This window comes from Centroberyx affinis, unplaced genomic scaffold, assembly GCF_046629955.1.
Source record: "Centroberyx affinis isolate AG114_WGS23_722 - 3 ecotype Tasmania unplaced genomic scaffold, CSIRO-AGI_Caff_v1 ptg000466l_1, whole genome shotgun sequence".
In the NCBI taxonomy this organism is placed as follows: Eukaryota; Metazoa; Chordata; class Actinopteri; order Beryciformes; family Berycidae; genus Centroberyx; species Centroberyx affinis.
In genome coordinates this window covers 106276-133150 of record NW_027279125.1, presented here as the reverse complement: position 1 = coordinate 133150, position 26875 = coordinate 106276, and the positions used below count along the sequence as shown (strand labels likewise).

Genomic DNA, 26875 nt, shown 5'->3' with positions numbered 1-26875 from the left:
CAATGGTCAGGTACATTGCTCTTTTAAATCTTTATTAAAGTTTTCTTCTTCTGTTTTCAGCTGCAATCCCACTGGGAGACACAGGAGGACAGGAAGTGATGGTAAGACTGTGGAATTTCACTCCCAGGTCAGTGATCTCCTGCCAGGTTTGTGTCTGCTCCACTCACCCCCGCTGGCTGTGATTGATGTGACCCACCCCGCGGTCCGCAGTAACACTGCCTGCTTGGTTCAAATGTCAGGCTTCTGACTCAGTAGCAACCAGCTGCCACACTGGGTCAGTAACTTTGTTCAACCAAAGGTAAGTACCATCCCTACATCCGGAAAAAAACACAGCAGGTTTGAGGCTGGGGGCTTGTCGCAGCTACTGTGGACGTCCTGAGACGAGGCATGTCATCCAGAGAGTGGAACAGCTTTTTTTTTGTTGCTTTTCAAAGTCTAAGATGCCTGGCCCCCCATGACCAGAGAGAAAGAGAGCCTGCCTGGCGCTGGAGCCTTGGCAGTGGGAGAGATCTGTGGTGCGGCCCCTCCTTCTCGCTGGGCTGGGATAAGCCAGGGAGTGTGGCGCCTCTGAGGTTAGTGGGCTGCCTCATCGAGACACCAGCTCCATCATGAGCCTATTTTTATTCCATTCTCTCGCTCTCTCTCTTCTTTTTTCTTCTCCCCGACTCAAACCTCTCTTACTCATTTTTTTTGTAACTCTTCACTTTTTAACTCTTCACTTTTGCCTCTCTCTCTCTCTTTCTCTCTCTCTTTCCCGCTGTCTTCTTCTTCCATGCTGTTGAGATGTGTTTCAGCCTCTGTGCGTGACAGAGGGAAATGAAAAAAAAACCTACACAGGGCTCGGTTTCTGGTTTGGATCCCAACATTCACTCGCTTTTTTCCCTTTCTTTTTTGCCGTATTTATTTTGCAGAAACACTTGCCAAGATGGCAAGAGCTCCCTGTCACTGGTTTGGCAGTATCCATGCAGAGTATATTCTAAGTGCTTTAACCCTTATGCACAAAAACTACTCTACTCTTTATCTGTATCTACGACAGAGGCACTGTAAACCAAATAACTGTCCAGCTCCTCCTGTTAGTCTCCATCAAACCCTGATTTAAATCTCAACATGTAACCTACTCCACAGTATAGAGAGGTATAATTAACATGCAGGTTGCTATCTTCCTCGCACTTTGCCAAGAATACACAAGAAAGGGAAACCCTGAGAAAGATTGAAAAGGCTTTGTTGGTATTCTAATGCCCTAAATGTCATGATTGTACTTTTGAGGGAAAGGATCACTGTATTTAACCAGCTAATCCAACATGTTGAGTCAATTCACGTACAATGCGGTTATGTTGGCGAGCTAGCAGGGGGTCCACAGCTTTCAGGAAAGGAGTTTACCATCATAAAGCAGCTGTCCCACATCAACAGTCCCTACAGACACAGACAGTGCCGTGTTTGTGCCATAAGCCATTCTATAGAAGCACATTGTGGCAACTCCTCCGGCATTTTTTAACAGCCTGGCAACAGCAGGCTCACAGAGTGAAAAGGGTCTAGACTGGTTCTCTAAAGAGACCCTTGCATCACATTAGCACTTCTCGTTAAAAGAAACACTGAAACAAGGATATTGATCAACTGTATCTTAATGACGCCGCATGGAGAGCTCTTAAAATGAAACCATTATTAGGATTGATTAGCAGGACTCTGGATTGGGAACAAATGTTGGACAAATAGTAACCACAGAGGAAGTTAATGCAAGCCAACTAAAAACTTTGTGGGTGTCCTCTGCTCCTGGCAGAAAGTTATAAGAGGGTGAAAAGGTGTTAGGAAATGGGGGCACGACTACAGGTGTCAAGGTCCGCAATTAAGACAAAACTAAAGGTCATGAATGAGTGAAATTGCCTGGAACTATCATTAATTGCTTTGGCACTCTGTGAGCAGTTTAATAAAAAGGTAAAGGCAGAGTCAGGGAAAGTCCTTGAAACTTTTGGCAGGAATTATTTGATTTATTTAGGGACAATCTGCTTTGCTCTCAGCATCACCCATCACTCCTCTAACAACCATAGCTAACTGAGCTCCACATCTAAGTATTCTGGGGGCTATCCTGCATGAGTTGAATTCATTTGAATTCATTTACTCTGTAGAATAGCATGAATATGGGGAAACAGTTGATCCATCAATCTACTATGACACTCGACTACAGAAAAGCATAGAAAATAGATCGAATCGTAGAAAACAAAGGTCGTGAATTATACGACAAAGTCGTCTTTGGTGAGCCTGGAAAAGATTTGAAAACCCTGTATTAGTTTGGTGCTGCATGAGCTAGCAATTTCCTCTCTGTCATCCACAGCGCACACCACTGCCACGGTGTTCATTTCCACTGGCTTCCTGCAGTGCCCACATCTGAAGATTCCCAGGCTCCAGCCGGGATTGGAAACTAACCTACTGTCCAGTGCGAGTGCAGCTATGTGAGCACATCATGCCACTCTTTCCAGGCAGAGGACTCTGACGTCACACTGCTAATCCCTCTCACCATACCACCCAGGCCTCGGGGAGACCACACCAAATCCTGCAATCCCCCCCTTGAGCAGAGGAGTTAGTGCCATTGGGCTCCCTTTAATGAGACTCATTACATAAACCAGCAATGAACTTCACAGAAGGCGAAGTAGTGCAAAGAGGCATTCCACCCTTAAGAGCCGCAGCAGTAAAGGAGAAATCTTATCAAAGCCACCATGGTTGTTCGCCAGTTAGGGGAGCTCATGAAAAAAACACACTCTCCCCCCCTCCTGCAAAATCACTAGGCTCTTGAAAACAAAGGGTAGTGTGTAACAAAATTAAGTACTCACTATGGATGTTATGACTCATATTTAGCGGCAAATCTCCAGGGAAGGCATGTCCTCAAGGATTCGATGGACCACTTTCTCTTACTTCTTTATAAAAGAAATGAAGCCTAGATGCTGAGGACCCTTTAAAAGTCTTAAATTACAGTATGTAGCAGGTCTCAAAATGCATAATGCACCTTCTGAGGCATTAACTCTTGAGAGCACAGCCTTACAAGGCACACCTTAAGGAAAAGACTTAACCACTTCAACATGGTTTATAATATATTGGTTGTGTATTCAAGAAGTAGACATTTCAACAAGCACTAGTAGAATTCTGGACGCAAAGTTTCTAATGGTAAAGCTCCTCCTACAGCTGACAAGAGCCTCTCTGAAAAATAACACAAGACCAGAGTGTTCAAATGGTCTGAAAAAGCTGCCACAGCTACACAGAGTTTCCTCTGGGACCATTTTAGAAGCACTTCTTTCCTCAGATACTTATTGCCATAATCACGGCCTGTGACCTAAAGGAGATCACCCCTCATTTCCTTTCAGACAGAATCCGAGCCAAACCAGGAAGCGGACAGTGCGAATCCTGAAGGATTCCCCGCCCCCCATCAACCCTAGTCTTCCAGAACTTAAACAACAACCACTATAACTGAACCATTTCGCCAATTGGATGAATGAAAATTCAGCTGTTTGTGGACATGGGACTTCATTCCCTATATGAATGACAATTCATTGTTCATCTGTTGATTTTCCTATATATAACTTAATCTCTTTCAGTAGGATCCCATCATTAAGTCTTTGTGCTGTGATATAACCCCATCATAAGCAATGCCAGCTATATGATTTCAACTGAACCACCTCAAAAAACAATTAAGTCATGGATTGTTTTTAGATCCCATTGGCCCATGTGTATGGATCTGCCTTGATTGAAGCAGTGTCTCTTGTAAGCCCATGCCAAAACTCTCTTCAGCTTGTGTGCTTTGGCCCCATCTTGATGCACCCTTCTCCTACTGCAAAAACACTGGCCAAATCCTGCAGCTTTGTCCCACCTTCTCAGAGAGGGAAAAGAACGCACTGGCACGCAATCTGCTGCGCAATCCATCTCCATCATCGTCTTCACACACAACACTGTTTCTCTTCTCAGTTTGCTGTCATTTTAAATGCATCACACAGATTTCATTTGGTTGCTTTGTTTCAAATGGCACACAGTATGAGTGACTACAGGAGGAAAAAAGTCTTAAAGCTGGACTAGGAAACTTTGTACATTGGTGGGACCAAAACAGCATTTTTTGGACATCAAAACCTAGAAATCATGTAATGTGACATCGGTAAACTTTGTGTTCCACTGACCAAAATGTCTTCTTCTTCTTAGTAGTTGGTGGGCTTGAAGTTGATGAAGAGGTTCAACCATTTTTGGTGACTCAGGAGAAAGTTTTGTATTTCCCTCATAAGTTTCAATTCATCACTTAAAACACTTTGACACTTTTGACACTTACTCTGCGTGGAGAAGAGATTTCCTGCCAGTATCCATACTAGCCACCAGAATTTAATTTGGACAAATAGGGTGAATCTACAGCGTCTCCATTAGGGGATTTGGGACGCTCTTCTCTGATGCAGCCCCTCATGATTTAGGCCGATAAGATGGGAGTATTTTTACAGAAAAAAATCTTGCCTAGTGTAGGTTTAAGGCAAAAACATCCTCTTTTCTCAGAGAGAATCCTGTCAATCCAGTGAGTGCCCTCCTTGAGTGTTTACATTGTTGTCCACAGTGCCCGCATAGGCTCTGTCCGGTCTGAGATAATGGATGTGTGTTTGTTGCTTCACATGACCCGAGTGCGGGAGATAAAGGCTGAATGGTAGCAGCAGTCTGGCCGCTCCAGGCAAAAGGGGGATGTAGGTGTGGGATAAGTCTGTTTCTGGAGGGAAGTGTTTTTTAGGCTGATAGCTCTTCCCTCCCAAGTGGAAAATGAAGGTTAAATTGAATCTAATCACGCCGGCACTTCATTAGGATACCCCCGATCTCTTATCAGGACCCAGGAGAGACGGGCGGGACGGGGTGAAGGGGAAATCCCCGCAGCCAGACAAAAAGCAGGGACAAAGCCGTCTGAGCGGAGCTGGAGGTTGGGAGAGAGGAGGCCTTGTGAACTCTCCCCCACGTCTGTCCTTCATGACAGATGCAGAGGCCCAGACACTGACAGCATGGGGGGAGTCCAGCATGTTGAATAAACATATTCAGTCCTCCGCTACCCCTGATCCCCTCCCCTCCCTTCCCCTCCCCTCCGAACGAAAACCTCAGTTGATGTACAATATAGATTCATCTGATAGCTCAGTTTATGTGGTGTGTTTATACACCAGGATAAATGTACCTTCTCTGGCACAGACACCGTGATGTTTCCATTTCCAAACAAACATCCTCGGAGTCTAGGATGTGTTGATAACGTTGTGCGATAGGCTCAGAGACAGACCAGAGAGAAACAGTGATGAACTCTTTTTGCAAGTTCACCTCCCCATACGATTGATTTGGGAACTGGCCTAGTGAGTAAATACTCCGCCACAATTGCAACAGAAAATCAGGCACTTTAGGGATGCTGACTTGCCCTTAAAATCGATGGGGTTTCTTGTTTACGCCTCTCTCCTCCCTCCCCCTATTTTCCAATATTGCCATGGTAACTAACCACCACTTCAGCTTCGTCTACACACCACTTTTGCACTCGCACTACATGAAGTAAAATCGCCTCCTTTTCCCCCTTGTCTGCATCTGCTATCTCTCTCACTCGTCCTCCTTCCCTGCTTTCCCTTGCTGCCTCGATCATTTTTCCACTTTCTTCATTGAGTCTTTTCAACAGAGTGCCAGTCATTCCCTTCTCTGTCCTTTGTTTTTTTTCCATTCCAGTTTTCCATTCAGCATCTTCACTGCTCATTTTTCTCTTTGCTCTTTTGCCCAATTTGGCCAATTCAGAGACCTCACTGATCCAACAACGTATATGTGATGAATGTCTGTGTGCCATTAGAGAAAAGCCAAAAAAAATTAATAGTCACATTTAAAGCCTTCCTGTCCTTTTCTTGTGTAAATGCGGGGCTTTAAATCGCACACTACAGATCATAAGTTACAGAGTAGCCTGGTCTGACTCAGAAAGTCTCTTTTTCTCACTTATTTCTCTCTTGTATCTGTCCTGGCCTATACAAATTACCTTCTGCAGAGCGTGTCTCGGGCCGGTCCCACAAGAGCAGCGGTGCCCTTCCCCCAGCTCTTTAGCAAAAACATTCACCAAACTTGTATGTATGTGTGTTAGTGTGATGAATAAAGAGCGGAAGCAACAGGGCATAGGGCGACTTCACACTTAAACAGCCTGTTTACAAGTCATTTAGAGAGCTGCGGGAGGGAGAGAGGCTGAGAGAAGCCTCTGCTCCCAAAGAAAGCCTCCCTTTTAGAAACACTCCCGAAAAGCAAAATATGGCAGCGAGAAAAACTTCAACTGACTTTACCTACTGAAGTGTGATTTCTTAAGGAACAAAATGTTGCGTCTTATTAGGGTAGAGTGGTTGCTTGCGCGGAAGACTTCTCCACTAGTCGTTTCATATTGAGGAGAATGATATTTCAAAGATGATTCCAGTCCTCCGTGGTGATAAGAGAATGAAAAATGCATAGATACTCCTAAGCCTATTAGTGAGTGTAAAATTAGCATGCTTGAGGTAAAAAAAAACATGGAAGGGAAAGCCCATGAATAATAAATGGTGCTGTAGCAGTGATGACAGGAATGGTGACAGGGGAAGAGAGTTGACTGAAACTGACTGAGACTTAAAGCCAAGTGACTCGGAAAAAAGCCAGCCCATTTTTCTCATCTTCTTCTGACACAGCCATAATGTACTATGTACACGTTTGTTCACTGAAATCTCTCTGCCAAAGCATTGTGACGGTGCATTATAATTTTGGAAGTAAAGCTTGAATATTGAAATTACAAACAGTGGCTCTAAATGAGATGCTTTGTGCTTTCATTTGGGCAGAATTGGGAAGTTTAGGGTCAGATTTCCTGTGGAGCATTTGAATTTATTCCAGGCAGACTGTTAAGTGACATTTCTAAAGCAGCAGAGAGGAGAAAAACTCCCTGATGAAAGTCATGGCACTTTTATAGCGCTGAGGGTCACATTTTTAGGGGTGTGCTAGAATTATAATGTACAATTTAAAAATCCTACACATAGCAGTCTTAACACTAAACCGGGACCATGAACAGGGCATGAACATTTCTGCACAAGGGTATTAAATATCCTGCATCACAAGCAACAAGACACTCTACATCTTACTCCTCAACTGTCTTATCAAACATTCTGTTTACTTTAGAGACCACACATCCAATAAATGTTACCCAGCAGCAGACTTTCCAAATGTCAAAATATATTAAACTTTTAACATTATTGAATAGCTTCCCCTAGGATGAAAACATTATACATATTTAATCAAAGCCCTTGTTATACTAGTGGTGATGAAATTGCTTGTGTCCTGTTTTACAATGTTGGCCTATTTGTCACCCAAGGGGGCTGGTGATAGCCCAGAAGTTAGAGAAGCAGGCTTGTGATCGAAAGGGTGGCAGTTCATATTAGGGCTGAAAGATAAGACAAAAAATCGAATTGCGATCATTTGACAGAATATTGCAAATGCGATTGTAACTGCGATTCATTTCATCACAAGTTTTGCTTGTCATGAAGTTTTTTGACTTTTTTTTTAATTGTTTAAAGAAAAGTGATTTTGTTAAAAAAAAAAAATTGATGTCAGTGTACAGGATTTACTGAGTTTGAGTGCAATGAAAGATTTTCACCAATATTGTGCTTTATTCATGGACCAAAGATTACTCGGAGCACTAAAATACCTTTTGCAGCCTCTGCAATTTCCAAATTGCAAGTTCATATTGCAATTTGAATAATTGTTCATCTCTATTTCATATCCCCGGACTGACTGGGGAAATGTGGGTGGAGAAAGTGAAAAAGTTATTGAGTAATTGCTCTCCCCTCCCTCAAAAACCTGTCCAGGTGCCCTTAAGCAAGGCCTCCAACTGCTCCAATTGAGCAGAAGAAGAATTTATACTGGGAAGCTCCCACGTGTGTGAAAGTGTGGGACTGAATGAATGTGAAGCATGCTCCATTGACTTTGCCTGAATAAAAAAAAAGGTTTAAAAAAACATCAACAAACAACCCAGTCCAAGGCATTTATTGTGTTCTCAATGGATTAGCGTTACTCCAGCATGCCGTGACTTCAAATACAAAAGGCAAATTGCAAGATCCATTAATTCTGATATCCACTGTCTGGGCTAATCAGGGCCTGTAAGCCAGTAGTTGATAGTGAAAATTGGCAGCAGGTGACTATTTAGCCTTTTCTAGGCCTCAGACCAAAGATCTGGACAGATGGGCAAGCCAAGCTCAATCACATCTGCAGACCGCCAGAGTCCTGTTCAATGAGATTACATCCGAGTATCACGGCCCACCACATGACAGTAAAGCTACCTACTCTCCACAACCATTATGCAAAAAAGCCACTGTTGAAAGGTATAGTCAGTTCTGGGATCAGAGGAGCGCTGACACAACAGTTGATTAAAATGCACAGATCACTTGTTAGTAAAGAAGTGCCGATAGATAGATACAATTCAACAGATGTTCAAAGAGCTGATGATGCAGTATAGCAAGTGACAGAAATGCAACAGGGATTTGAGGCGCTTGTTATTCCCTCTCATGGATCTGATGAGACTACATTAAACATTGTTTCATGCGCCCTTTCCAGCGCTCATCCATAAAGCCACAGCCAGGTTTGACTGGAGACAGCTCCTGGAACCAGATGTCTGGATGCCTTTCTTCCCTGGCGATACTACACTGGCCTCTTGAAAGCATCAACAACTTGTTTCCCCATCATCCCGGCTACTACTACTACTACTCCGTGTTCCTGTCTGCATAGATTTCAGCAGCGAGTGGACTTTACTGAGGCCGCAGCAGACAATGAGCACTTTTCTGGGCACTTAACCCGTAAAGTATTTCTCATGCATCCTCTGAGGCTGAAACCTGAAAGAGAGCCTCTGTACAGTCTGTGCAGGCCGCTCACAGTGAAAACAAGAGAATGTAAGGGTCAGTACTTTTACTTTCACATTCCAAGGTAGGTCAACGTGGGTCTGCCCTGCTGGGAGCGGGTTGGCAACATGTGCAGCCTTTATGGCATGCTGGAATGAAAGGATGGTACACAGCACTGATGAGCAGGGGATTTCGGTTCAGTTTTTTGGGGCATGGGCAGCAAAGATCATATCTGCTCCATAAATTTCCCTGCTCCCGAGTCTCCTGTGTTGACGCTTTGGATCCCACAGATGCAGTTTGTGAGGTAAGCTGGGGGGAAGCCAGGGCAATGATTAGAGAATTTCTTCCACCCTGAACCCCCGTCTACACACACACACACACAACTCCACCACACACGCTCCATACCATGCGCCCCAATCGCTGGCTCTTTGTTCGCCTGCTCTGATACCACATCACACATCTTGAGCCATGAACTCCTGCATACAAGAGCTGCCTAATTACAGCGGAGAGTCCCACTGCTCCCCACACTGCCTCCAGGCTCCTCGCAGCACCAGGCTATACACAACAATCTAAACAAAGATTTGGCCTTTCAACACACTGGTTAAAAGAAGCAGCACCCCACTCTCAACATAAACTCTGCTGCACCAGACCAAATTAGCCCTATTGATGAAGTGCACAGAGCCCCGAGGTAATTAGTTCCCCCCTTCTACAAAGTAAATCTTTAAATCACCTCCAAGGACTTAGCGGAAGTCAGCGCTAAGCCAAGCAAGTTGTCTCCCCATGTTACGACTAATCTATAACGCAGATGCATTACCTTAGAGCAGATAAGGCACGATAGATGTCCTCCCTCATGACGCATGAGGGGGGCCTTACTGGGAGATGTGGGGAAGGCTTCAATAAGATAGGGAACCAACAGTGTGATGGTGGACCACCATGGTGCAGCGGTACACACAGACTAGGAGTCTGCAGGGACTGAGGGCTGGAGAAGGCCTGGGTGCCTCTCTGTCTGAAGCCAAGAGAGACAGTGTTGGCTAGCCGCAATGTAAAAGGGAGCGTCTCTCCCCACAAGCCTCCCTCTCTGTGTGGTTCGTCTTTCCCTCTCTCTCTCTCTCTTGCTATCTCTTTTTCGTCTTCATTCTCCCTCTCTCTTTCTCTCTCTCTCTTCCTGTCTTTCTCTGGAAAAACTCCATATTCAAGGGTGGTAATAAACGAGGAAACAGAATGTGGCACACAGAAGCTTTCATAGCATCATTACTGTTAACAAGCGTCCCGCTGTACAACAGTGTCCACGGAGGTCCCACACTTTCCTGACCACACAGAGAGATAGTCTTGGCTTTTGGAATGTTTACATCTGGCCTCGTTCGTTTTTTAGCATGTTTCCCCCCTGTTTTTTTTTTACCCGTTCTTTCCCTGAAAATGCTGTCTCCTACCACCTATCTCTCATGGGGAGCCAAGGTACTGGCTAATTCCCTCGCCCTCAGCCACCTTTCACAACCCTAATTAGACCTGGTAGTAAACCCAAATTGATCTAATTGAGAGCAGAAACTGGACGATCTGACCACACTCCCTCTGGCCGAATGCTCTGCTCTTTCCATGCGCTTGTTGGGCTCGGCAGCATTCTTCTCACTCGTTATTTCAACTGGCAGTGCTGCAGAGAGGCTGGAGCAAAGGGGGCTGAGGTTACTGGCAGACGAAAGCGATGCATTCTTTGTAACAGTCAAGTTCTGGATATGGAGACAATTTGCTCAGTGGTTAAGATATTTTAGGGCTGTGTATATATAGTGCACGCTTTTCTAGGAAGAGGCAGTTTTGTCATGAACGTAAAATACAATGTGTTGGTGACTGAGTATCTTACATTGCAGTACCTGCACTTCATCAACATGCCAGAAATGATTTGTTGCTATTTGCCTAGGATCTATTTTCTTGGTTACAGATTTTTGTTACCTGGCAAGCTGTCACTCAGTGTCTGTTTTCCAGTCTGGTGGCTTCTGATGGACAGCAGGGGACTGGATGGATGATTTAGCGCAGATTTGCTTTGGAACAGAATGAATATCATGAGCAGATGATGCTTCCTGACGCCCAGCTTGTTTAGCAATGCCAACTGCCATGCACATGTGCAAGGGGACCACGGGCTGTGAGAACAGAAGGTCTGGCAGCCCTCATCACAGCGAGCCTCTCAGTCTATCTCTCTCTGTCTCTCTCTCTCTCTCTCTCTCACCCCCCATTCAGTTGTCTCGGAGGAGGGAAGCAAAGTGAATAATTGTCTCTATTTACTAAGGTCAAGTAAAAGTGCTCCTCTCTTTGAGCCCGAACCCGACACTGTGGGAAAGTGTTCCTGAGGACACACACACCTGCAGTCTGACTTCACCCCGTCGGTAATTTACACCCATTTCTTCCCTGCATCATCTAATTGGCTAAGCCCCGGCCCGGCCTGACTGGGACCCACAAGGCAGTGTGTTCGCCTCGCTCCGGGGCGGCCCGAGTGTCCCTGGGTCAGCAGATGTGCTGCTCTCACCTGCTCCGGTCCGCATGTCACCACTCTGGAGGGAACCAGGAGGAAGTGGAGTGCTGTAACTGGATCACAGAGGGGACACAAGTGTGGGAAAAGGAAGCGGGAAGAGATAAAGAGCCTGGATGGGGAGGTGGAGGAGAAAGAGCAAAGAGAGAGAGAGAGAAACTGAGACAAAGAGAGAGGAAGAACGAAGCAGATCCTTCCCCTCAGAGTCAGAGGACAGACGTTAGGGGAGGGATCCACAGCTGGATCCAGCTGCTGAGTCGGAGGTTTGTCGCAGCTGCCAGAGGCTGACTGTCCCTCCGGAGACACTCAACTGTTTTCTTTCTCCTCTCTCTCTCTCTCTCCATCTCTCTCTCTCTCTTCTTTCACTGCACTCACACCCTTCCATAGAAACTTGGCAGCAGTGCTGAGAGGTCCGCCTCACCTGCAGCAGACAGTCTGGCAGACGGACCGTACTGGCTAATGAAATTTCTCGTCCCATGAGAGAGCTATATAAGCCCATCTTCCTTCCCTGCCAGATGTGGGCAGGAAACCCCTACAGCAGACCTCTGTCCCTCACAAGGTTTTTCTTCACAGCCAGCACTCAGCATGGCTGCACCCTGGCCAACAATGACCCTTTACAATCACCCCGAAGACTTGTAAACATCGCTAGCTTTACCACTCAACACCCACGTTATGAACAGCTACCAGCAACTACGTCTGGTTTGATTGCATGTAAACTTAAGATCAAAATATCACTGGCTGGTGGTTGCACGTCTCATTAAAATGTTCAGCACAGATATACAGTAATCCCAACTATGAAAATAAAGTTACCAACCTACTGTATATATTGCAGATGGTTGTAAAACATATTAACTGTACGAAATATGAGGCTTGTTTGATAATAAAAAGGCGAACCTGTTACTATTCCCAAACGATCTGACTGAAATGCAATTACATAAACAAACACTGCATTTTACACTTTTCCATTTCACTTTAGTTTGGTCTTGGAACACCCACAGCTTCAGTTTTCCACTAATGAACAGTATTTCCGCCCAGCTTCTGTTCTCAACCATATAACATTAAACTTTTCACCACAGCTTTCTCCTCTTCCTGTATTGTTGGAGTGAGAGAGAGAGAGAGAGGCGGTGGATTCGCTGATGGACGTCTGAGCACAATAAAATGCACTCAGCTGTCTCAAGCGCAGCAACTTTGACCTGAACACCCACACTCTATCCAGATGTACATCAGTGTTTATGTTCGCTTCAGTGCCCCTGCTAGGCCCAGGAGTAAGTGTTCAAGGAAGTATTACATTTGCGAACACATTAAGTAGCACATCCAGTTTCCTGCAATTTTACCATTCCTTGAAAATACTGTTATACCGCAGAGCCACAGCGAAGCTTGGTAGTTAGCGGAGGAAAAAGAAACAGAGGAGACTAAAAGCAGAGTCAGCTTTGCCTCAAGCTAACCCAGTCTTACAGGGAGAGAGGCCAGTCTGGTATTAAAACAGACAAGTGAACATTTCGTTTGTCACAAGCCCTCCCCAGAAAAATGTCTGGTGAGAATTGATTACATGGTTTGTGTATAAAAATACCAGTCCAAAACTGGTAATTTCACTGGTCTCCATAGTTAGTCTCACTTTACAGCAAGTTGCCAGGAGTCTCATTTGGATACACTGGAAGAGCTTTACTCTCACTAGAAGTTCATCACAGAGAAAAACAAGCAGCCATGGAGAGAGAGAGAATGACTGAGCAACCAGGTGTCCCTTTCAGTCACCAATCCATTGCATTTTGCATGGTTGTTTTGCAGAACTTTGTTGTAGTAGAGTTTGGGCAGAAGCCAAAATGCGCAATTTCTGCACACTATACTGAGAGCCAGCTGGGAAAATGCTTGCCTTTTGTCTAAGCTTGAGAGGCGTGACCGAGACACTGAGAGGAGAAACTGTGGTTTTGTGGAGGAGCAGGGAGCTAGAAAACTTTTAGAAAAGTTGATTACTGCTCAAGCTCAGGCTCAAAGTCACTCTATGGCTCAAGGTATATGAATCAGTGTTATTAGTACCTGCCTGGTGGTTACCATTAGGTGGTTACTGTAAAACAAAAAGACTGTGGAAACTGTGAGAGACTGGCATGAAAGAATCACATTCTTTCAATCATTCATACTTTCTCTCAGGGGCAATTAGAGTGTTCTTTTTCCCCATAGGCTCGTTGCTTTTATGTTGGCAGGCATGGAAACATGATTCAGAAAGGTGTTTCTCTCAACTAAGTCTGCCTTTAAAGATTTCTGTGAAATAATGAATGTTTTTGAGTCATCCCACACATAACACTGCTCAAAATTGATTCACCTGACTAAAAACTAATGGGCTCTTTGTCTCAGTCACAGCACAACAAATCATAGCTAAAGCATGAAAATCCTACATAAGATCACCAATGTTTTTTCAAGAGCAGTGATGTGTTTAGTCAGAAAGTTGCCAAGACATGGCTCAGACAGGAAGCACTTTTGGTCGCAAAGGAACTGATAAATGCATAAGTTTGAGTTACAGCTCCAAGAAGCAAAACACCAAAATGTTTGCTCTTTCTCTCACAGCAATCAGTGCTCTTCTCATGTTGCTATGGGGGCTGCAGTGATGACAAGCGGTCCATTCTGTCATGAACATGGGGGTGGCGGGTCTAACCATGGGGTCTAGGCTATCCTCACACCCGGCTAATGAGAAATGAAGTGAGATCAGATAAGGGTTCGGAGAGGGACAGACCGACGGACAGACGAGGAAGCCCCCCTGCCCGTGTCACCTCCGCCACCCATGCCAGCACTTGTCGGGGCTCATTTCCCCCTCAGCTGCCTGGAGAACCCCTCTCGCCTTTCCGCTGGAGCCAGAACAACCCCCCAAAAACAGACAGAGGGGCGATTCTTAGCAGAGACACGCTCCGAACCAACAGAAAAGCCCCATGAAGTGAAGTGTCAATTGTTCCCCAATGCAAGATACCGTCATAAACAACTGGACAGCCTCATCAACAACCACTGAAACAGAACAAATGAGAATGAATGGCAAATAAATCTTAAAGCAAAAACTGTCTCAGTCTCAGAATAGTGGATTTGAGATCTAAAGGCCAGACTGTGCGCTTCATTATGCGGTCAAGACTCCCTCTTGACATCCTCTATTACATTTATTAAGAGAGGAAATCTTGACTAAATATAGTAATTGTGCAACTGTCTGTTTGTTTGTTTGACACATGAAGAACTTATAAACTCTTCTTTTCCCTTGAGCAAAGTCCTCTGTGCCTCTCCCACATGTAATGACAATCATGAATCAAAGGCCTTCGCCTTAATTTAATGGCTTCGCAGTAATGATTTATCCCATCATGTTTACGGTCCTGTGACAGTGAGCAGGTTTCACACGCGCGTAATACAACTTACATTGGCAGAGTGCAGTGTTTGTGCTCTTTCGGCCAGTTACAACAGGTCACCTCCTGAGTGGATGCTTGCTTTCATCCCACGGTGTGAATGGGCGATATTAAATGGTGCAAGAGAACATCTCACTGGTCATGCTGTATAATGGCACATTAATGGATCAAATAGATGTATGTGAAAAGGATAAGTGTTTTGGTGTTGCGGTTCCTTTACGGCATCAGGTCCCTGGTGCGGCGATTATGCTTCACTTCTACACTGTCCAGCAAGCATGTAAAAATGGACACAGTCTGAAAAAGGGAAAAACTAATAGAGGAGAATAGAATTTGCAATGCCTCATAAAACACATTCCATAATGCAGCTTGTGGTTTGTAAAATGTTGTTTTTCATACCGTATTTGATTTCCCCTCTCAAGGATGACCTATTTTCTTTGCTGTAGATCTTGCATATTGAATTACAAGATTGATTGCTACTAATAGGTTTAAGCCCCTATTTTTAGTCATCTTTTTTTCCCACACACCTAATTATAATTTCCTCTACAAAGCAATTGACGCATAGGGCAAGTGACAAAATATCACAGGCAGAGGACTTTGGAGCCAGACTTCACTAGAATAATCATGAACTGCTGTGCTGGTGACCTGGGGAGCAAAAAAAAAAAGCTAACCACTTCAAAAAGTTTGAATTAATGATCACAATACTCATATTGTAATGGCTTTTTGGACAGTGCTGTGCATGGAAAAAAGGGACACTGGGAATTCCATATGCAGAGAAAAAAGGCAGTCATCAGATGTCTTGCTGAGATGTTTGGATGTAGAGCTGGCACCCTAAGTAAGAGCAGTCTGTTCTCACATGGCCCGCCAAACACACGTCTGCCGCATCCAGGCGGGCCCAAGAGAGGCCAGGGAGCGCTGGCTTTGAAGAACTACTTCATACTTGGAGCCTGTAAGGCCGCTGATCAAGCATATCATTCACAGAAGAGCTGTCTACGAGCAGGTAGTACCGCTTTGGAAGCAAGGCGGAGGAAAGACAACGCTTTGACAGTCTCCAGTTTGAAAAACACAACAACATCATTTTCAGATATTTTCACAGAACATGAACTTCAACCCACATTGGAAAGAATGATCGTAGAGCATTAAAGTTCTCCAAATCATACATTGTTTTAAATTATTCTCTGGTTCCCCTTCCATATTCCACAATCAATTTCAGTGAACTCCCCTTTCTCCTTATCCTTGTGTTCTCTGTGATTTATAATTGTGGGACCTCCCAAAAGAAGCCCTCATAGCTTCTATTTCTGCATTCGAGCCAAGAGTCGTGGTGAGGCCTGCAGCTCCCTTCACCCCTCCCTCTCCCTAGGCCAAACCCCGGGCCAAGATCCCGTCTGCTGGGCGCTCTGTCAGGACCGCACTGTGCATCCAAGTCCTTGATCCATGCAATCCTGCCGCAGACACTTGTGAAATAGGGATTATGTGAACCTGTATCTTTATAAAATACTCTTAAAAAAGCTCCTGCTGACTGGAGAAAGCACTTTGGCGATTCAAAATAACTGATAAAAAGCAGAAAAAGAAAACAAGTGCTGTCTTTTTAACAAGATGGCCAAAAACAACTTAAGAGAACAATATGTTTTAATGAAACACGACAGCAGTCTTTGGGGGTGCTGTAATTTGTCTGAACTTTAATTCATCTTGTCGTCTATGGGCATTTTTTCTCACGCTCAACTAGCCTAATTAAGGTGCCTTTTGTGGGCTGAAGTGACATCTATTTCTTTAGATAAAGCCCTGAATTTGTCTCTGCCTGTGAATATGTGAAAAACCCCTTTGTGCCTGGGCTGACAGAGGACTTTACACTGCCTCTGTTACCCTGGAAACCTTTGAGAGGTGAAGGGGAGGACAGCCAAAGAGGAGATCATCTTGGCCTAAAAACTGCAGGTAAAGTCCTCAGGCTGTCCAATTCAAACAGCTTTACCATTAAAAAATGACTCTTCGTAACAGAATGAGGGAAATCAGCAAAGCCTAACAAATGTCTCTTCTATTTGTCTAATAAATTTCCATTTGTTCTGGTCTTCACAATTTCCTGAAGATGAGTTCAGACTCCGACATCAATTCAGCTTTAAAGTTTGGGAGTGTATTCACAAAAAATCCATCAATTCACAAAATTTTAATGAAATAATAAAACTCTGTCCTACCTCAAGAATGCACGTCCCTGGAGCTGTGTTCTCCTTGATGGATACGTTGTAGAAGTTCCTTTCGAAAACAGGCTCATTGTCATTTATATCCTGCAGTATGATGTTTACCACCGCCGTGGAGGACAGGGGCGGTTTCCCTCCATCTGTGGCCACCACAGTTACACTGGGCTTGGGGTTCTTTTCATAATCCAGCTGGGAGAGAGTAGTGATAATCCCCGTCACAGCGTCTATACTGAACCAGTTCGAGGTGGAACCTTGGTCCTGCAAGATGCTGTAGCTGATGTCCCCATTGGGCCCCTGGTCTTTGTCTCTGGCTGTCACCTGCAGCACAAAGCTCCCTGGAAACACCACTTCAGGGATTACCTGTCTGTACACCGGCTGGTCAAACAGAGGAGGGTTGTCATTGACGTCAATCACCTGGATGGTGAAGGAGGACTCTGCTCTGAGAGGAGGCGTGCCTGAGTCCGTAGCCATCACCCTCAGTTCGTAAGTGTCCCTCTCTTCCCGGTCCAGAATTTGGTCCACACAGATCAGATAGATGATGTTATCCTTAGTGGTCAGGGCAAACTTCCCATCGCCTCCCTCCAGCGAGACGTTGACATTGGCATACTCTCCGTAGTCTGGGTCAGTGACTGAGATCCTGGCCACGTACTGACCTGGGTGTGCCCCCTCTGAGATTCGGGGAGAGCCGTCCTCACTGAGGAAGATGATGGTCATGGTGGGCTGGTTATCATTGTAGTCTCTGACGTGGATGGTGACAAAGGCATTGGTGACCTCCGGCTGGGTGGCGTTGTCTTGCGCCTGGATCACCAGCTCGTGGACCCTCCTCATCTCAAAGTCCAGGGGCTTGTTGAGAGTGATGATGCCGGTGCGAGAGTCGACGACAAAGTAGCGGTCTGGGTCGCTCTGTCTCCTGTTGATCTCATACAGCACCATCCCGTTATCGCCTTCATCAACATCGGTGGCAAACACCTGCAGGATGTTGCTTCCTGGTTGAAGGTTCTCAGATATTATGGCGTGGTAGCGGCTCTGGTTGAAAACAGGAGCGTTGTCGTTGATATCTTGGACAGTAATATCTAACGTCATCTGATCTGTCCGTTTAGGAGAACCACCATCAAAGGCCTCCAAAGATAAAGTGTAAGTGGATCTTTTCTCTCTGTCTAGAATAGCATTGACCACCAAGTCCAGATAGAGAACCTCGTTGCTACCCCTCCTGGTCTCCAAAGTGAAGGCCTGGCCGACGTTACCATCCTTGATAAGGTAACCTTGGGTCGTTAGCTGGGCTTTATCTGCATCCACAGCCGGCTCAAGGGGAAACCTGGTGCCAATGGCTGTCTGCTCAGGGATTTTAAATGTGGCCCGTCTTTTAGAAAACGAAGGGGCGTGGTCATTTATGTCATTCACCCTGATGGTCACCTCTACTGTCACGCCTGTCATGGTGACTGCAATGAAGTTGTATCTATCCCTTAGTTCCCTGTCTAGAACTTTGGCTGTTTTAATAATGCCTGTGCTCTCGTCTATGTCCAAATCACTTCCCACACCCGTGCCCTCGTGGTCTGAGATGAAGTAAACGGATGCTGTGATGCCAGGGGGCAGTCCAGCGCTGATGTCACCCACAATTGTGCCTGCTGGTTGTTCCTCATCTAGCTGTAGCTCAAGGGTACCCAGGACCATGGATGAATGGACCGTTATGAGCTCCAAGGCCACGTACACCATCAGCACTATCCTTCTGTTCCACCAGCCCTCACGGTGCAATGGGCCCATTACAGACTTTCCCAAACCCTTGGCCGCTGTCTTCATTTTGGCTCCTTCTTTTTAAACCTGGAAACACACAAAGAGGAGAAGTGTCTGTTAAAGTGCTGAGCAATGTCAAAACCTGACAACAGCAGAAACAAAGAAAAGGTGTATGATTTCTGTGCATAATACAGTAAGTTAGTTTTAGAAAAATAAGTAAATGCCTTAAAGACTTCCCCATATGTTCTATGGGCTCCTTTCCCAACCACAGTGCATACAATAGGCCTTGCACATAACATTTTCCTACACTTCTTTCACCTAATAAGTCAACACCTTGTTCCTACGACATACCAGAAAGCCCTCCTTTGCTAAAGAAACATCAAAACCACAGGCCCCAGCATACTACCTCAGAGGGGGAGTCTTTGTGGTGTCGCTATTCAACTCTGATTAAAAAGACACAGATTCCTCTTTTGTCAGGCTGCCCTGTGTGCTGACCATATAACAGTACCCTCTGCTGTCTGCGTGTATAGACCAAGTCTGGGAAGCACCGGGACCCTGGAATGACAGAATATTTATGTGTGGTACCATAGGATTTGAGCTCTTAAGGAGTGAGCAGTTTTGAGAGACGCTTTGAAAGACCGTTTAAAACATTTAATGCTCCCCAAGCTTGAGAATTATGAGTTTGAGTGTTAAATCAATAGCAAAAAAGCCCATTCTAATAAGCATATTTAAAACTTGGAAGGGTGTCCAAGGTACTTTGCATGAACAATAGACATTACTCTGGCAACGGACCCACTCCGCTGCAGAGGATCTGTAATTTAGTATGAGAGACATTGTGGAGCAATGTGGGAATTGTTCAGCAAGCTTGTCACCATCTGCAGAATAATCCAAAACCACCAATGTCTGGCACACAAGGATTGATGTGTCTTATTCATTAAAAAAAAGGAGAGCAGCTTCCAATTGTCTGGGGTTCTGTCTAAATAAATTAAATTCATAATTATTTTGTCTTATTTGCAAAGTAAAGCTTTAATATTTTTTGAGAAAATGAATACAGGAGCATTTATTAAATTTTAAGGAAGTGAGATACTGGTGAAGGCTCCCCCCAGTGGCTTAACTGATAACATGCAAAGAAGCATTCACCAAACATCTGTGTATCTGTATGCGTGCGTGGTGTGCTAAATGCCTCCCGTGTGTCCCTGAGCACAGTGTGGTGATCCGTCTCGGCCACGGTGGTGACAGTGCGTTTGAGTGACACAGTAGAACAGAGTAGAGCAGCAGAGTTGAGGGGCTCCATGCAGTCTACCTCTCTCTCTTTTTCTGGCTCTGCAGCATTGTAATTGAGGTCTGCTGGAAGCCGGCCATAAGCATACAGGATTCCAAGGCTAATTTCAGTCTGCCACGATTTTGAGCCCACAACACTGAAGATGCTAACTTTAACAGTCACAAATTGGTTTGAATTGGACTCAGTATGAGTAGTGAAATCTTGTACAATTGCTTCTTTTCAGATATAACATAAAAATCAGCATAGTTAACACAAAATAATTTTCAGTATTACTGTTTCAAGATTATTCCACAGTTTAATGTAGAAATTGGTGTGGAGTATCTATTACGGTAATAGCAAAATGAACACTGGGTCAATTTGCTGTATTCATTCCTAATTCCTATTACTAAGAGGCCATAGTAATAACTGTAAATGGCAAGACCATGAAGGCAAGCACCACTAATTCACCATTAAATGCCATACTTTGGGTTGCTTTGTAAGTGTTGTTCTTGGCATAAATGAGAATACATCCATGATAGCTTCAAAATCTTGACAGCTCTTGAACTTTTTAAAGCTCAATAATGATTTATTTTACTGCAACACTGGGGATGCACTTTTAAAGTGCTTTTTCCAAAGCACAAAGGATAACTTTTCAAGGCCAGAATCTTTGTTCAAATGCCACAACTGAAATAATGCACTCTCTGGTTGAGCTACAGTGGAGGACCGCTGCAGAGCGGAGCAGCCTAATGGATATAGCAGACGCAGTCGGGTAGACTAATTGCACAATGCCAGGTTAGGAGGGACATAAAGTTAAAAAGGATACAGTATAAAGTTAAATACGACACAAGACTTAAATAAAATCTAAAGTTAAATGAGACTCAAGAGAAAGTTCTGTGCTTTATGGCTGCAACAACAGTTCTTTACTTCTGCATCAAATAGGCCTTCCCCTTTAAAAGAGTTTGCAGTACTATGATAAACACTGTCACCCACCACCCACCAACTCCATCTTAGGAATGAGTTTCATGTCTGTTGGACTAAGAGAGGGTAGGTAGTCTAATCAAAAATGACTCTAAGTGAAGTCAGGATATAAAAGGAAAGAACCTATTTGTGCTGTTGCTGGGACTTTTACACATGCCAGCAGGGAATACGGGATAGCTTAGGGCTTCGGGGAAGAGCGATCTGGAAAAAGATTGCTCTTCCCTTCAGTACAGCTGTTATTGGTTGAAAAGTGTTGAGTTTAGTAAGCCAATCCCATTGTGGGTTGGATTTAAATGTGTTCTCCTTGCATCACTGTCGTAGCTCATGATGAGTCCCTCTCACTGGTAGTTCATCCTTTGTGAGGAGTTGTGTTAAGATGATGTAACTGCTGAAGGACAAAGCCCCATGCATTTTAAGCAAACACCAAAAAAAATGTTTTTTTTACACATCACAAAATCCTAATTGAGGTAATTTTTCCAAATAGTCAGTCATGTGTTTGTATGACACGTCCTGTATACATAATTGTTAGCAGTAAGGATAGCATTGACCCAGTTTCCCTTGAATCCTCTAAACCAAGTCAACCGACTAAGTCCAAGGTTTCTAGGATTTACATGCAGAATGAAACCTCTGTTTCAATTCAGTGGAGATCATTCTGGGTACTTTGCAAGCATGACTGGAATCGGCATCAAAATCCCTGGCAACAGTGAAGGCTGAGAACATCATGACAGCATAAACCGTCTCCCTACTGTAGACTAGATCATGTTTGGCAAGTTATTTCAGCCATTCATATTTCATCATAGGTGAAAATGTATTTGTATATTTATTTTGTGCTTGTTTTTTCTCTGGAAAGTACCATTTGTCTTTGTTTTACCACTACCAAGGAGGCCTTTGGGTTGGCAAATTCTGCAATACTCAATACATGTGAACAAATGCTGCTGTCTTCTTCAGTAAGCCTTCTTCCATTACAAAGAAGGGTTCTTACAAAATAGGAATGTGGGGCTAAACAATCTGCAAAAACAACAGTCAAACATTATACTTATTATAGTAGATTCACCACAGATCAATAGATGGCCAAACCAGGTTATTTAATCTGTGAAGTATCTTGGGACACTTCCCCCATATTGAGTAATCATTAAATTACTTATAGGCTATAATCAGAGATGGTAAATGAGACACTCTCATGTGAATGAAATATTAAGCTTTTCTGTACCAAGTTAAGTAATAAACAAAAGTAACATCTGATCTACAGAAACATGTCCCAAGTGATTAGCAATATGATCCCAATACATATGAATTGTGCTGCAGCAAAAGGTTCAAAATAACTTTGCTATGTTGACATACAGTATATAAATTGCATCACTTTAATTAAAACTACCAATCCATTTTCACCACCACCAGGCCAAGAGGGAAAGCTAGAGTGACAGACTACGTAAAATGAGCTTCTAATTCCATGTCATGATTCCAGCTAAGTCAAATAAAACTTCTGAGGTTTAGAGAACATGCCAGGGTGCCTGAGGCTCAATAATGGAAACCACAGACAGAACTGCAGATTGACTGGACATGAGGATGACAGGCATAGCACAAAGCAAACGAAAAAGCTCTGAATGTTTGCCAGACTGTTGCCTCTCACCAGTGCCGCATTTCTGTGCCCTGCATTAGTCTGTGGGGCTTCAGTCCCTGGGCATGTAGAGGGCCAGGAAAAGCCATCAGGGGCCTCAGATGTGCGTGCACTTCCAGGCCATAACAAACAGGGTATTGGGAAAACACACAAGCTCCTCTTTTCATGGTGAGCGGATGGTTTTTGAGTGTCCAGGACAAAGCAGGATCATCTCTTTCCCACACCAGGAGCAGCATGGGTTTGTTCAGCTGTTTGTGTAAGATGTTCTGGATAAAAAAACCCACACACACACCTTATGTCTTTGAAGATGACACCATGTGATACTGTGTTGGCCGTACTAGCGGTTGCATCATTAAAAACACATGTGCATCAAGTTACAGTAATGGGGGCGGGGGGGGCGAGGAATGTTTTGACAACATAGCCACAACCAAGGTCAAAGGTGAGCTCATAGGTGTACCATCCCACACACTCTTCTGAAAAGGCTAGGATTGGTAGCATTATTAAAATTTTCAAAATTCCAGTGTGTTCACAAGAGGTTCTTCCTTTCAGCATTCATACTTTTTGAATTCACAGTGTCTCTGATGAGAAAACTAGTTCCAGAGGCAACAACACTCTGGCATGAAGGTCTCAAAACCCAGGACCAAGCGGTAGAGACTTGATGTGTGACTGATGACAGCAGGACAAGGAGACCAGTAAAACCATAGTAAATACAGCCAGACAAAATTAGGAACTGCATAGTATGGCAGCAAGAAAAAATGTTTGGGCGGTGTTGTTTTGGTAATCCTAGGGAGAAATATATCTTGTGTTTTTCATTCTTTTTTAGGACTCTGGAAAACTAGCTTCATCAACAGCATGTGCAAGCTACAAAGACAAGACTAGTCAAATGATTACTTCATCACACACTGGGCCAAGGGCTCATGACATAATCCTTGGATTCTCATAAAAGCTGTGGAGGTCCCGATTATGGTTTTATCCATCAATTTTGCATGTTTTTTGTTTGTTTTGTTTTCTTGGTGAGTTATAGCCTAACTCAACCCAGAAATATGGCATAGGCCTACTCTGGAAAGATGATCACAGATTATTCTAAATCGTTTCAATCCATACCCGTGCCAAGTAAATCAATAGCAGTTTTCATCAAAACAAAAATCTGATCAGGTTAGGCTATCAGCCACAGATTCAGTAAGAAGCCTGAAAGATATGGCCACTGATAAAGTCTGGGCAATCACCTTCCCATTACTGCATTCACTCTGAATGCAACACATGTAACTTAACTCGACAACAATTGTAGGAGTGGCATACAAATGTGCGCACTAAACCCAAAGAAGCCTCCTCCGTTGTGTTTAAATTGATGACTGGGCGGAGGGAGAGAAAAAGAAAAAGGAGGGGCTTGCACTCCTCGCTGTGTCCAAAGTCAAAAAAGGCTGGAAGCTGCGTAATTACGCCGCTGTACCATGGCAACCATCACACTCACAACTAAAGTGTGTAGTGATGGAACCCAGTCGGGGCTTAATTAATTCGCTTAATTGAGGGAAAGGAACACATATTCACGGTCAATGAGCACAAGTCTGCCAACATCATAATAAAAAATACCTATCCCTACGTGCGGGTAATCATTTGGTATGTGGTCGGCAGGAGGAAGAGTGAAGCACAAAGGCGCAGCGGCACTAAGCGGACACACAATGGGACTCCATACATTAACCAATTTGAGAGGAATGTCTCATAGGGGCCGTAGACAGTGTGACATGACAGCCGACTGAAGTATTTGACCGCTCTTCCAAGTACGTGCGTGCAAGCGAAGGTGTTTTGCTCTGTTTCCCTCACGGAAAAAAAAGCACCATACAGTCCTATAGTAAGTTTTAGCAGGATACTATACAAATATTACAGGAAAACTTTAGACTATAGGCTAGATAATATCCTTTAGGGATATTATAGTGATGCATATAGGAGATAAAAACACCATTAAGGACCATAACTATAAACTCACTATTGAGTAGGCTGCCACACACACACCATTAAGTCCCTATAGGAATATTATAGGAATACTATATTGCTGTTTTCCTTTGATTTAACTTTGTAGGAGGATTTTAAATGAATGTTGCTTTGGCGTTTCTTTTAGTTTCCTTATAGGTAAATGTGTCAAGTGGCCATATTGAAAACAATGGAGCTCCTATGTTGATTATTACTACCTAAGTCTTAGCTTAAAAGAGCTGGAACCTGGTCTTCAAAAAGAAAGGTAGCCCACATCGTCAGTCAAGGAGTTGTATTATGCATCGTGGCTGCAGAAGGCAATGGAAGAATAATTCAGCAAGAGAGCATAAATATTAGTGAGTTCTAGTCTTTGAGGTGAGCAGTGTGTGTGTGTGTGTGTGTGTGTGTGTGTGTGTGTGTGTGTGTGCGTGTGTGTGAGTACGCGCGCGCCAGTGAATTCCAGTAAGTTGTGAAGTGCGTTCGGCATGTAGCAGAAGTGAGGAAATCATTGTGGCTTTCTCTGGATAAACTGCGTTAGCACTGATGGATAACTTAACGGCATCAAGTTCCCTCTGGAAGAGAGAGAGAGGGGGATCTGACATGCTGTGATGGATACTCACATTCATCTGTTCCTTTCCTGTCTCAGAGAAGACGAGCCGAGCTGCAGATACCCCAATTCTCCTTATTATTCCCGTATGGAGTCCAAGTCCAGAGTGTAAATTATATCCATTTCAGGACAAAAAAAAGTGATATCCTTTGCGTTGTTTTTGGAGATTTCCCCCCGTTCCACTTGGAGTATTTCTTTCCTGCAGAAATCCCTTTTGTTTCTTTCCTATTCCTTTGCCAGGCGAACGATTAAAAGTAAAATATCAAACTTGTGTGTTCTGTAACTTCCCTGACGTCCTCCTCCACTGGACGTTATCAACTTATCGGCATCCACAGCCAGTCTGGTCGCAGACACACTGCCGCAGCACGCCGACTGAAACCCAACACGGTGGGCCGAGCGGTGGACGGCCCTCTTCCAAATCTGACTAATTTATTCAACACGTGAAGAAGTGCAGCCTCCTGTTCTGCTCTGCTTCGGTGAGCTGCTGCTGTGCCACAAGGAGCCACTGAAGGCAGGCCGGGCTATTTCTGAACTTTGGTGCCACCATCCTATGCAAAAGGGAAGTGTAAATCAGCAGCATTACTTGGAGTGGTGCATATACTGTATATAAAGTCTAATACAACAGGGTTCCTTCACAGGTTTGGAAAGAATGGGAATGTATGGAAAAAGAAAAAAAATGTATTGAAAAGTTTGGAAAATGCACAAATAGGTTGAAAAAGTATGGGACATAATAATAAACATATAAATTCGGTCTGAGTGCAATTCTGAGATTTTGAGCATCAAAGATTTGACATAACATCCTGCAAAACTGTCATGTACTTTCTATCTTTTTAAATATTTAAACCCAAACTGTTCTTTTGTAGATAAATAAATAAATAAATAAATAACACCATACAAGCACAAACAAGATCAGATAAGATAGCACTTTATTGATCCCCTTGGGGAAATTCAAGACACGTTCACAGATAGAACTTGGCTCAAGTTTGATTAACAAAAAAAAAGTCAGACAGACTTTATAATTCCAAGCTCATGATTTGTCGCTGTGAAGAATGGCATTAATTGGCATCGGGGCAAGATGACTGTGATCTGTGTAAATATGCTGAACACTAAAATCTTCAAATCAAATCAAGAAATTAAATAAAGTCTGGGAGCATGGGATTTTGAAATTGAAACTGTGTAGGAACTCTGAATAAAGCATATTTTAAGCATGCTGTGAGTGCACATTAATTATTATAGATTCAGAGCATGATATGATAAACTCAATATATATGGATTAGGGGGCTGAATACTTCATGGGGTAACTGTATAATGACATGGTATGAAATTCAGCGTGATTTTTCTGATGTTTGTCTGATTAATACTGTATGACAGGTTTATCTATGCTTTGGTTGGGCTTACAAAATGCTTGTAATGCATCTCAATGCACTTCAAATAAAGTATTACTGTACAGTCCAGGTCTAGTTCATACATTTCCTCTGTTTTCCCATTGTGTTGCAGCTCCCAGGTGCCACTGAACCACACCTTACATCAATTATAACCAACGCCTTGACAAGATGACCTCTATTACCATGGGCCTAGCTATTATACCAGAGGACAGAGCCTTTTTCTTTCAGATGCTGGAAGACCAGAAACCTCCTGAGGATTTTCTTCATCTCGCTCTAGAAAACTAGACAAAGCTTTGGAAAAGGAGCAGGGCAGCTCCAGACAGCACAGCCCCTCTGTCTTCCTTCCTCACATCTTGGGACTCTGTTACATCTCCAGTCAAGTCCCGAG

At 43.9% G+C, this 26875-nt stretch overlaps 1 protein-coding gene across 1 annotated transcript in view; it reads right to left on the bottom strand.

Annotated features, from left to right (window-relative positions):
- LOC139642338 (protocadherin-16-like) overlaps positions 1-18736 on the bottom strand; it is a 77165-nt gene extending 58429 nt beyond the window's left edge. The window contains exon 1 of the mRNA XM_071517138.1: positions 16937-18736. Coding sequence (XP_071373239.1) covers positions 16937-18736 — 1800 coding nt within the window. The remainder of the gene's footprint in view (positions 1-16936) is intronic.
- Between the last annotated feature and the right edge of the window lie 8139 nt (positions 18737-26875).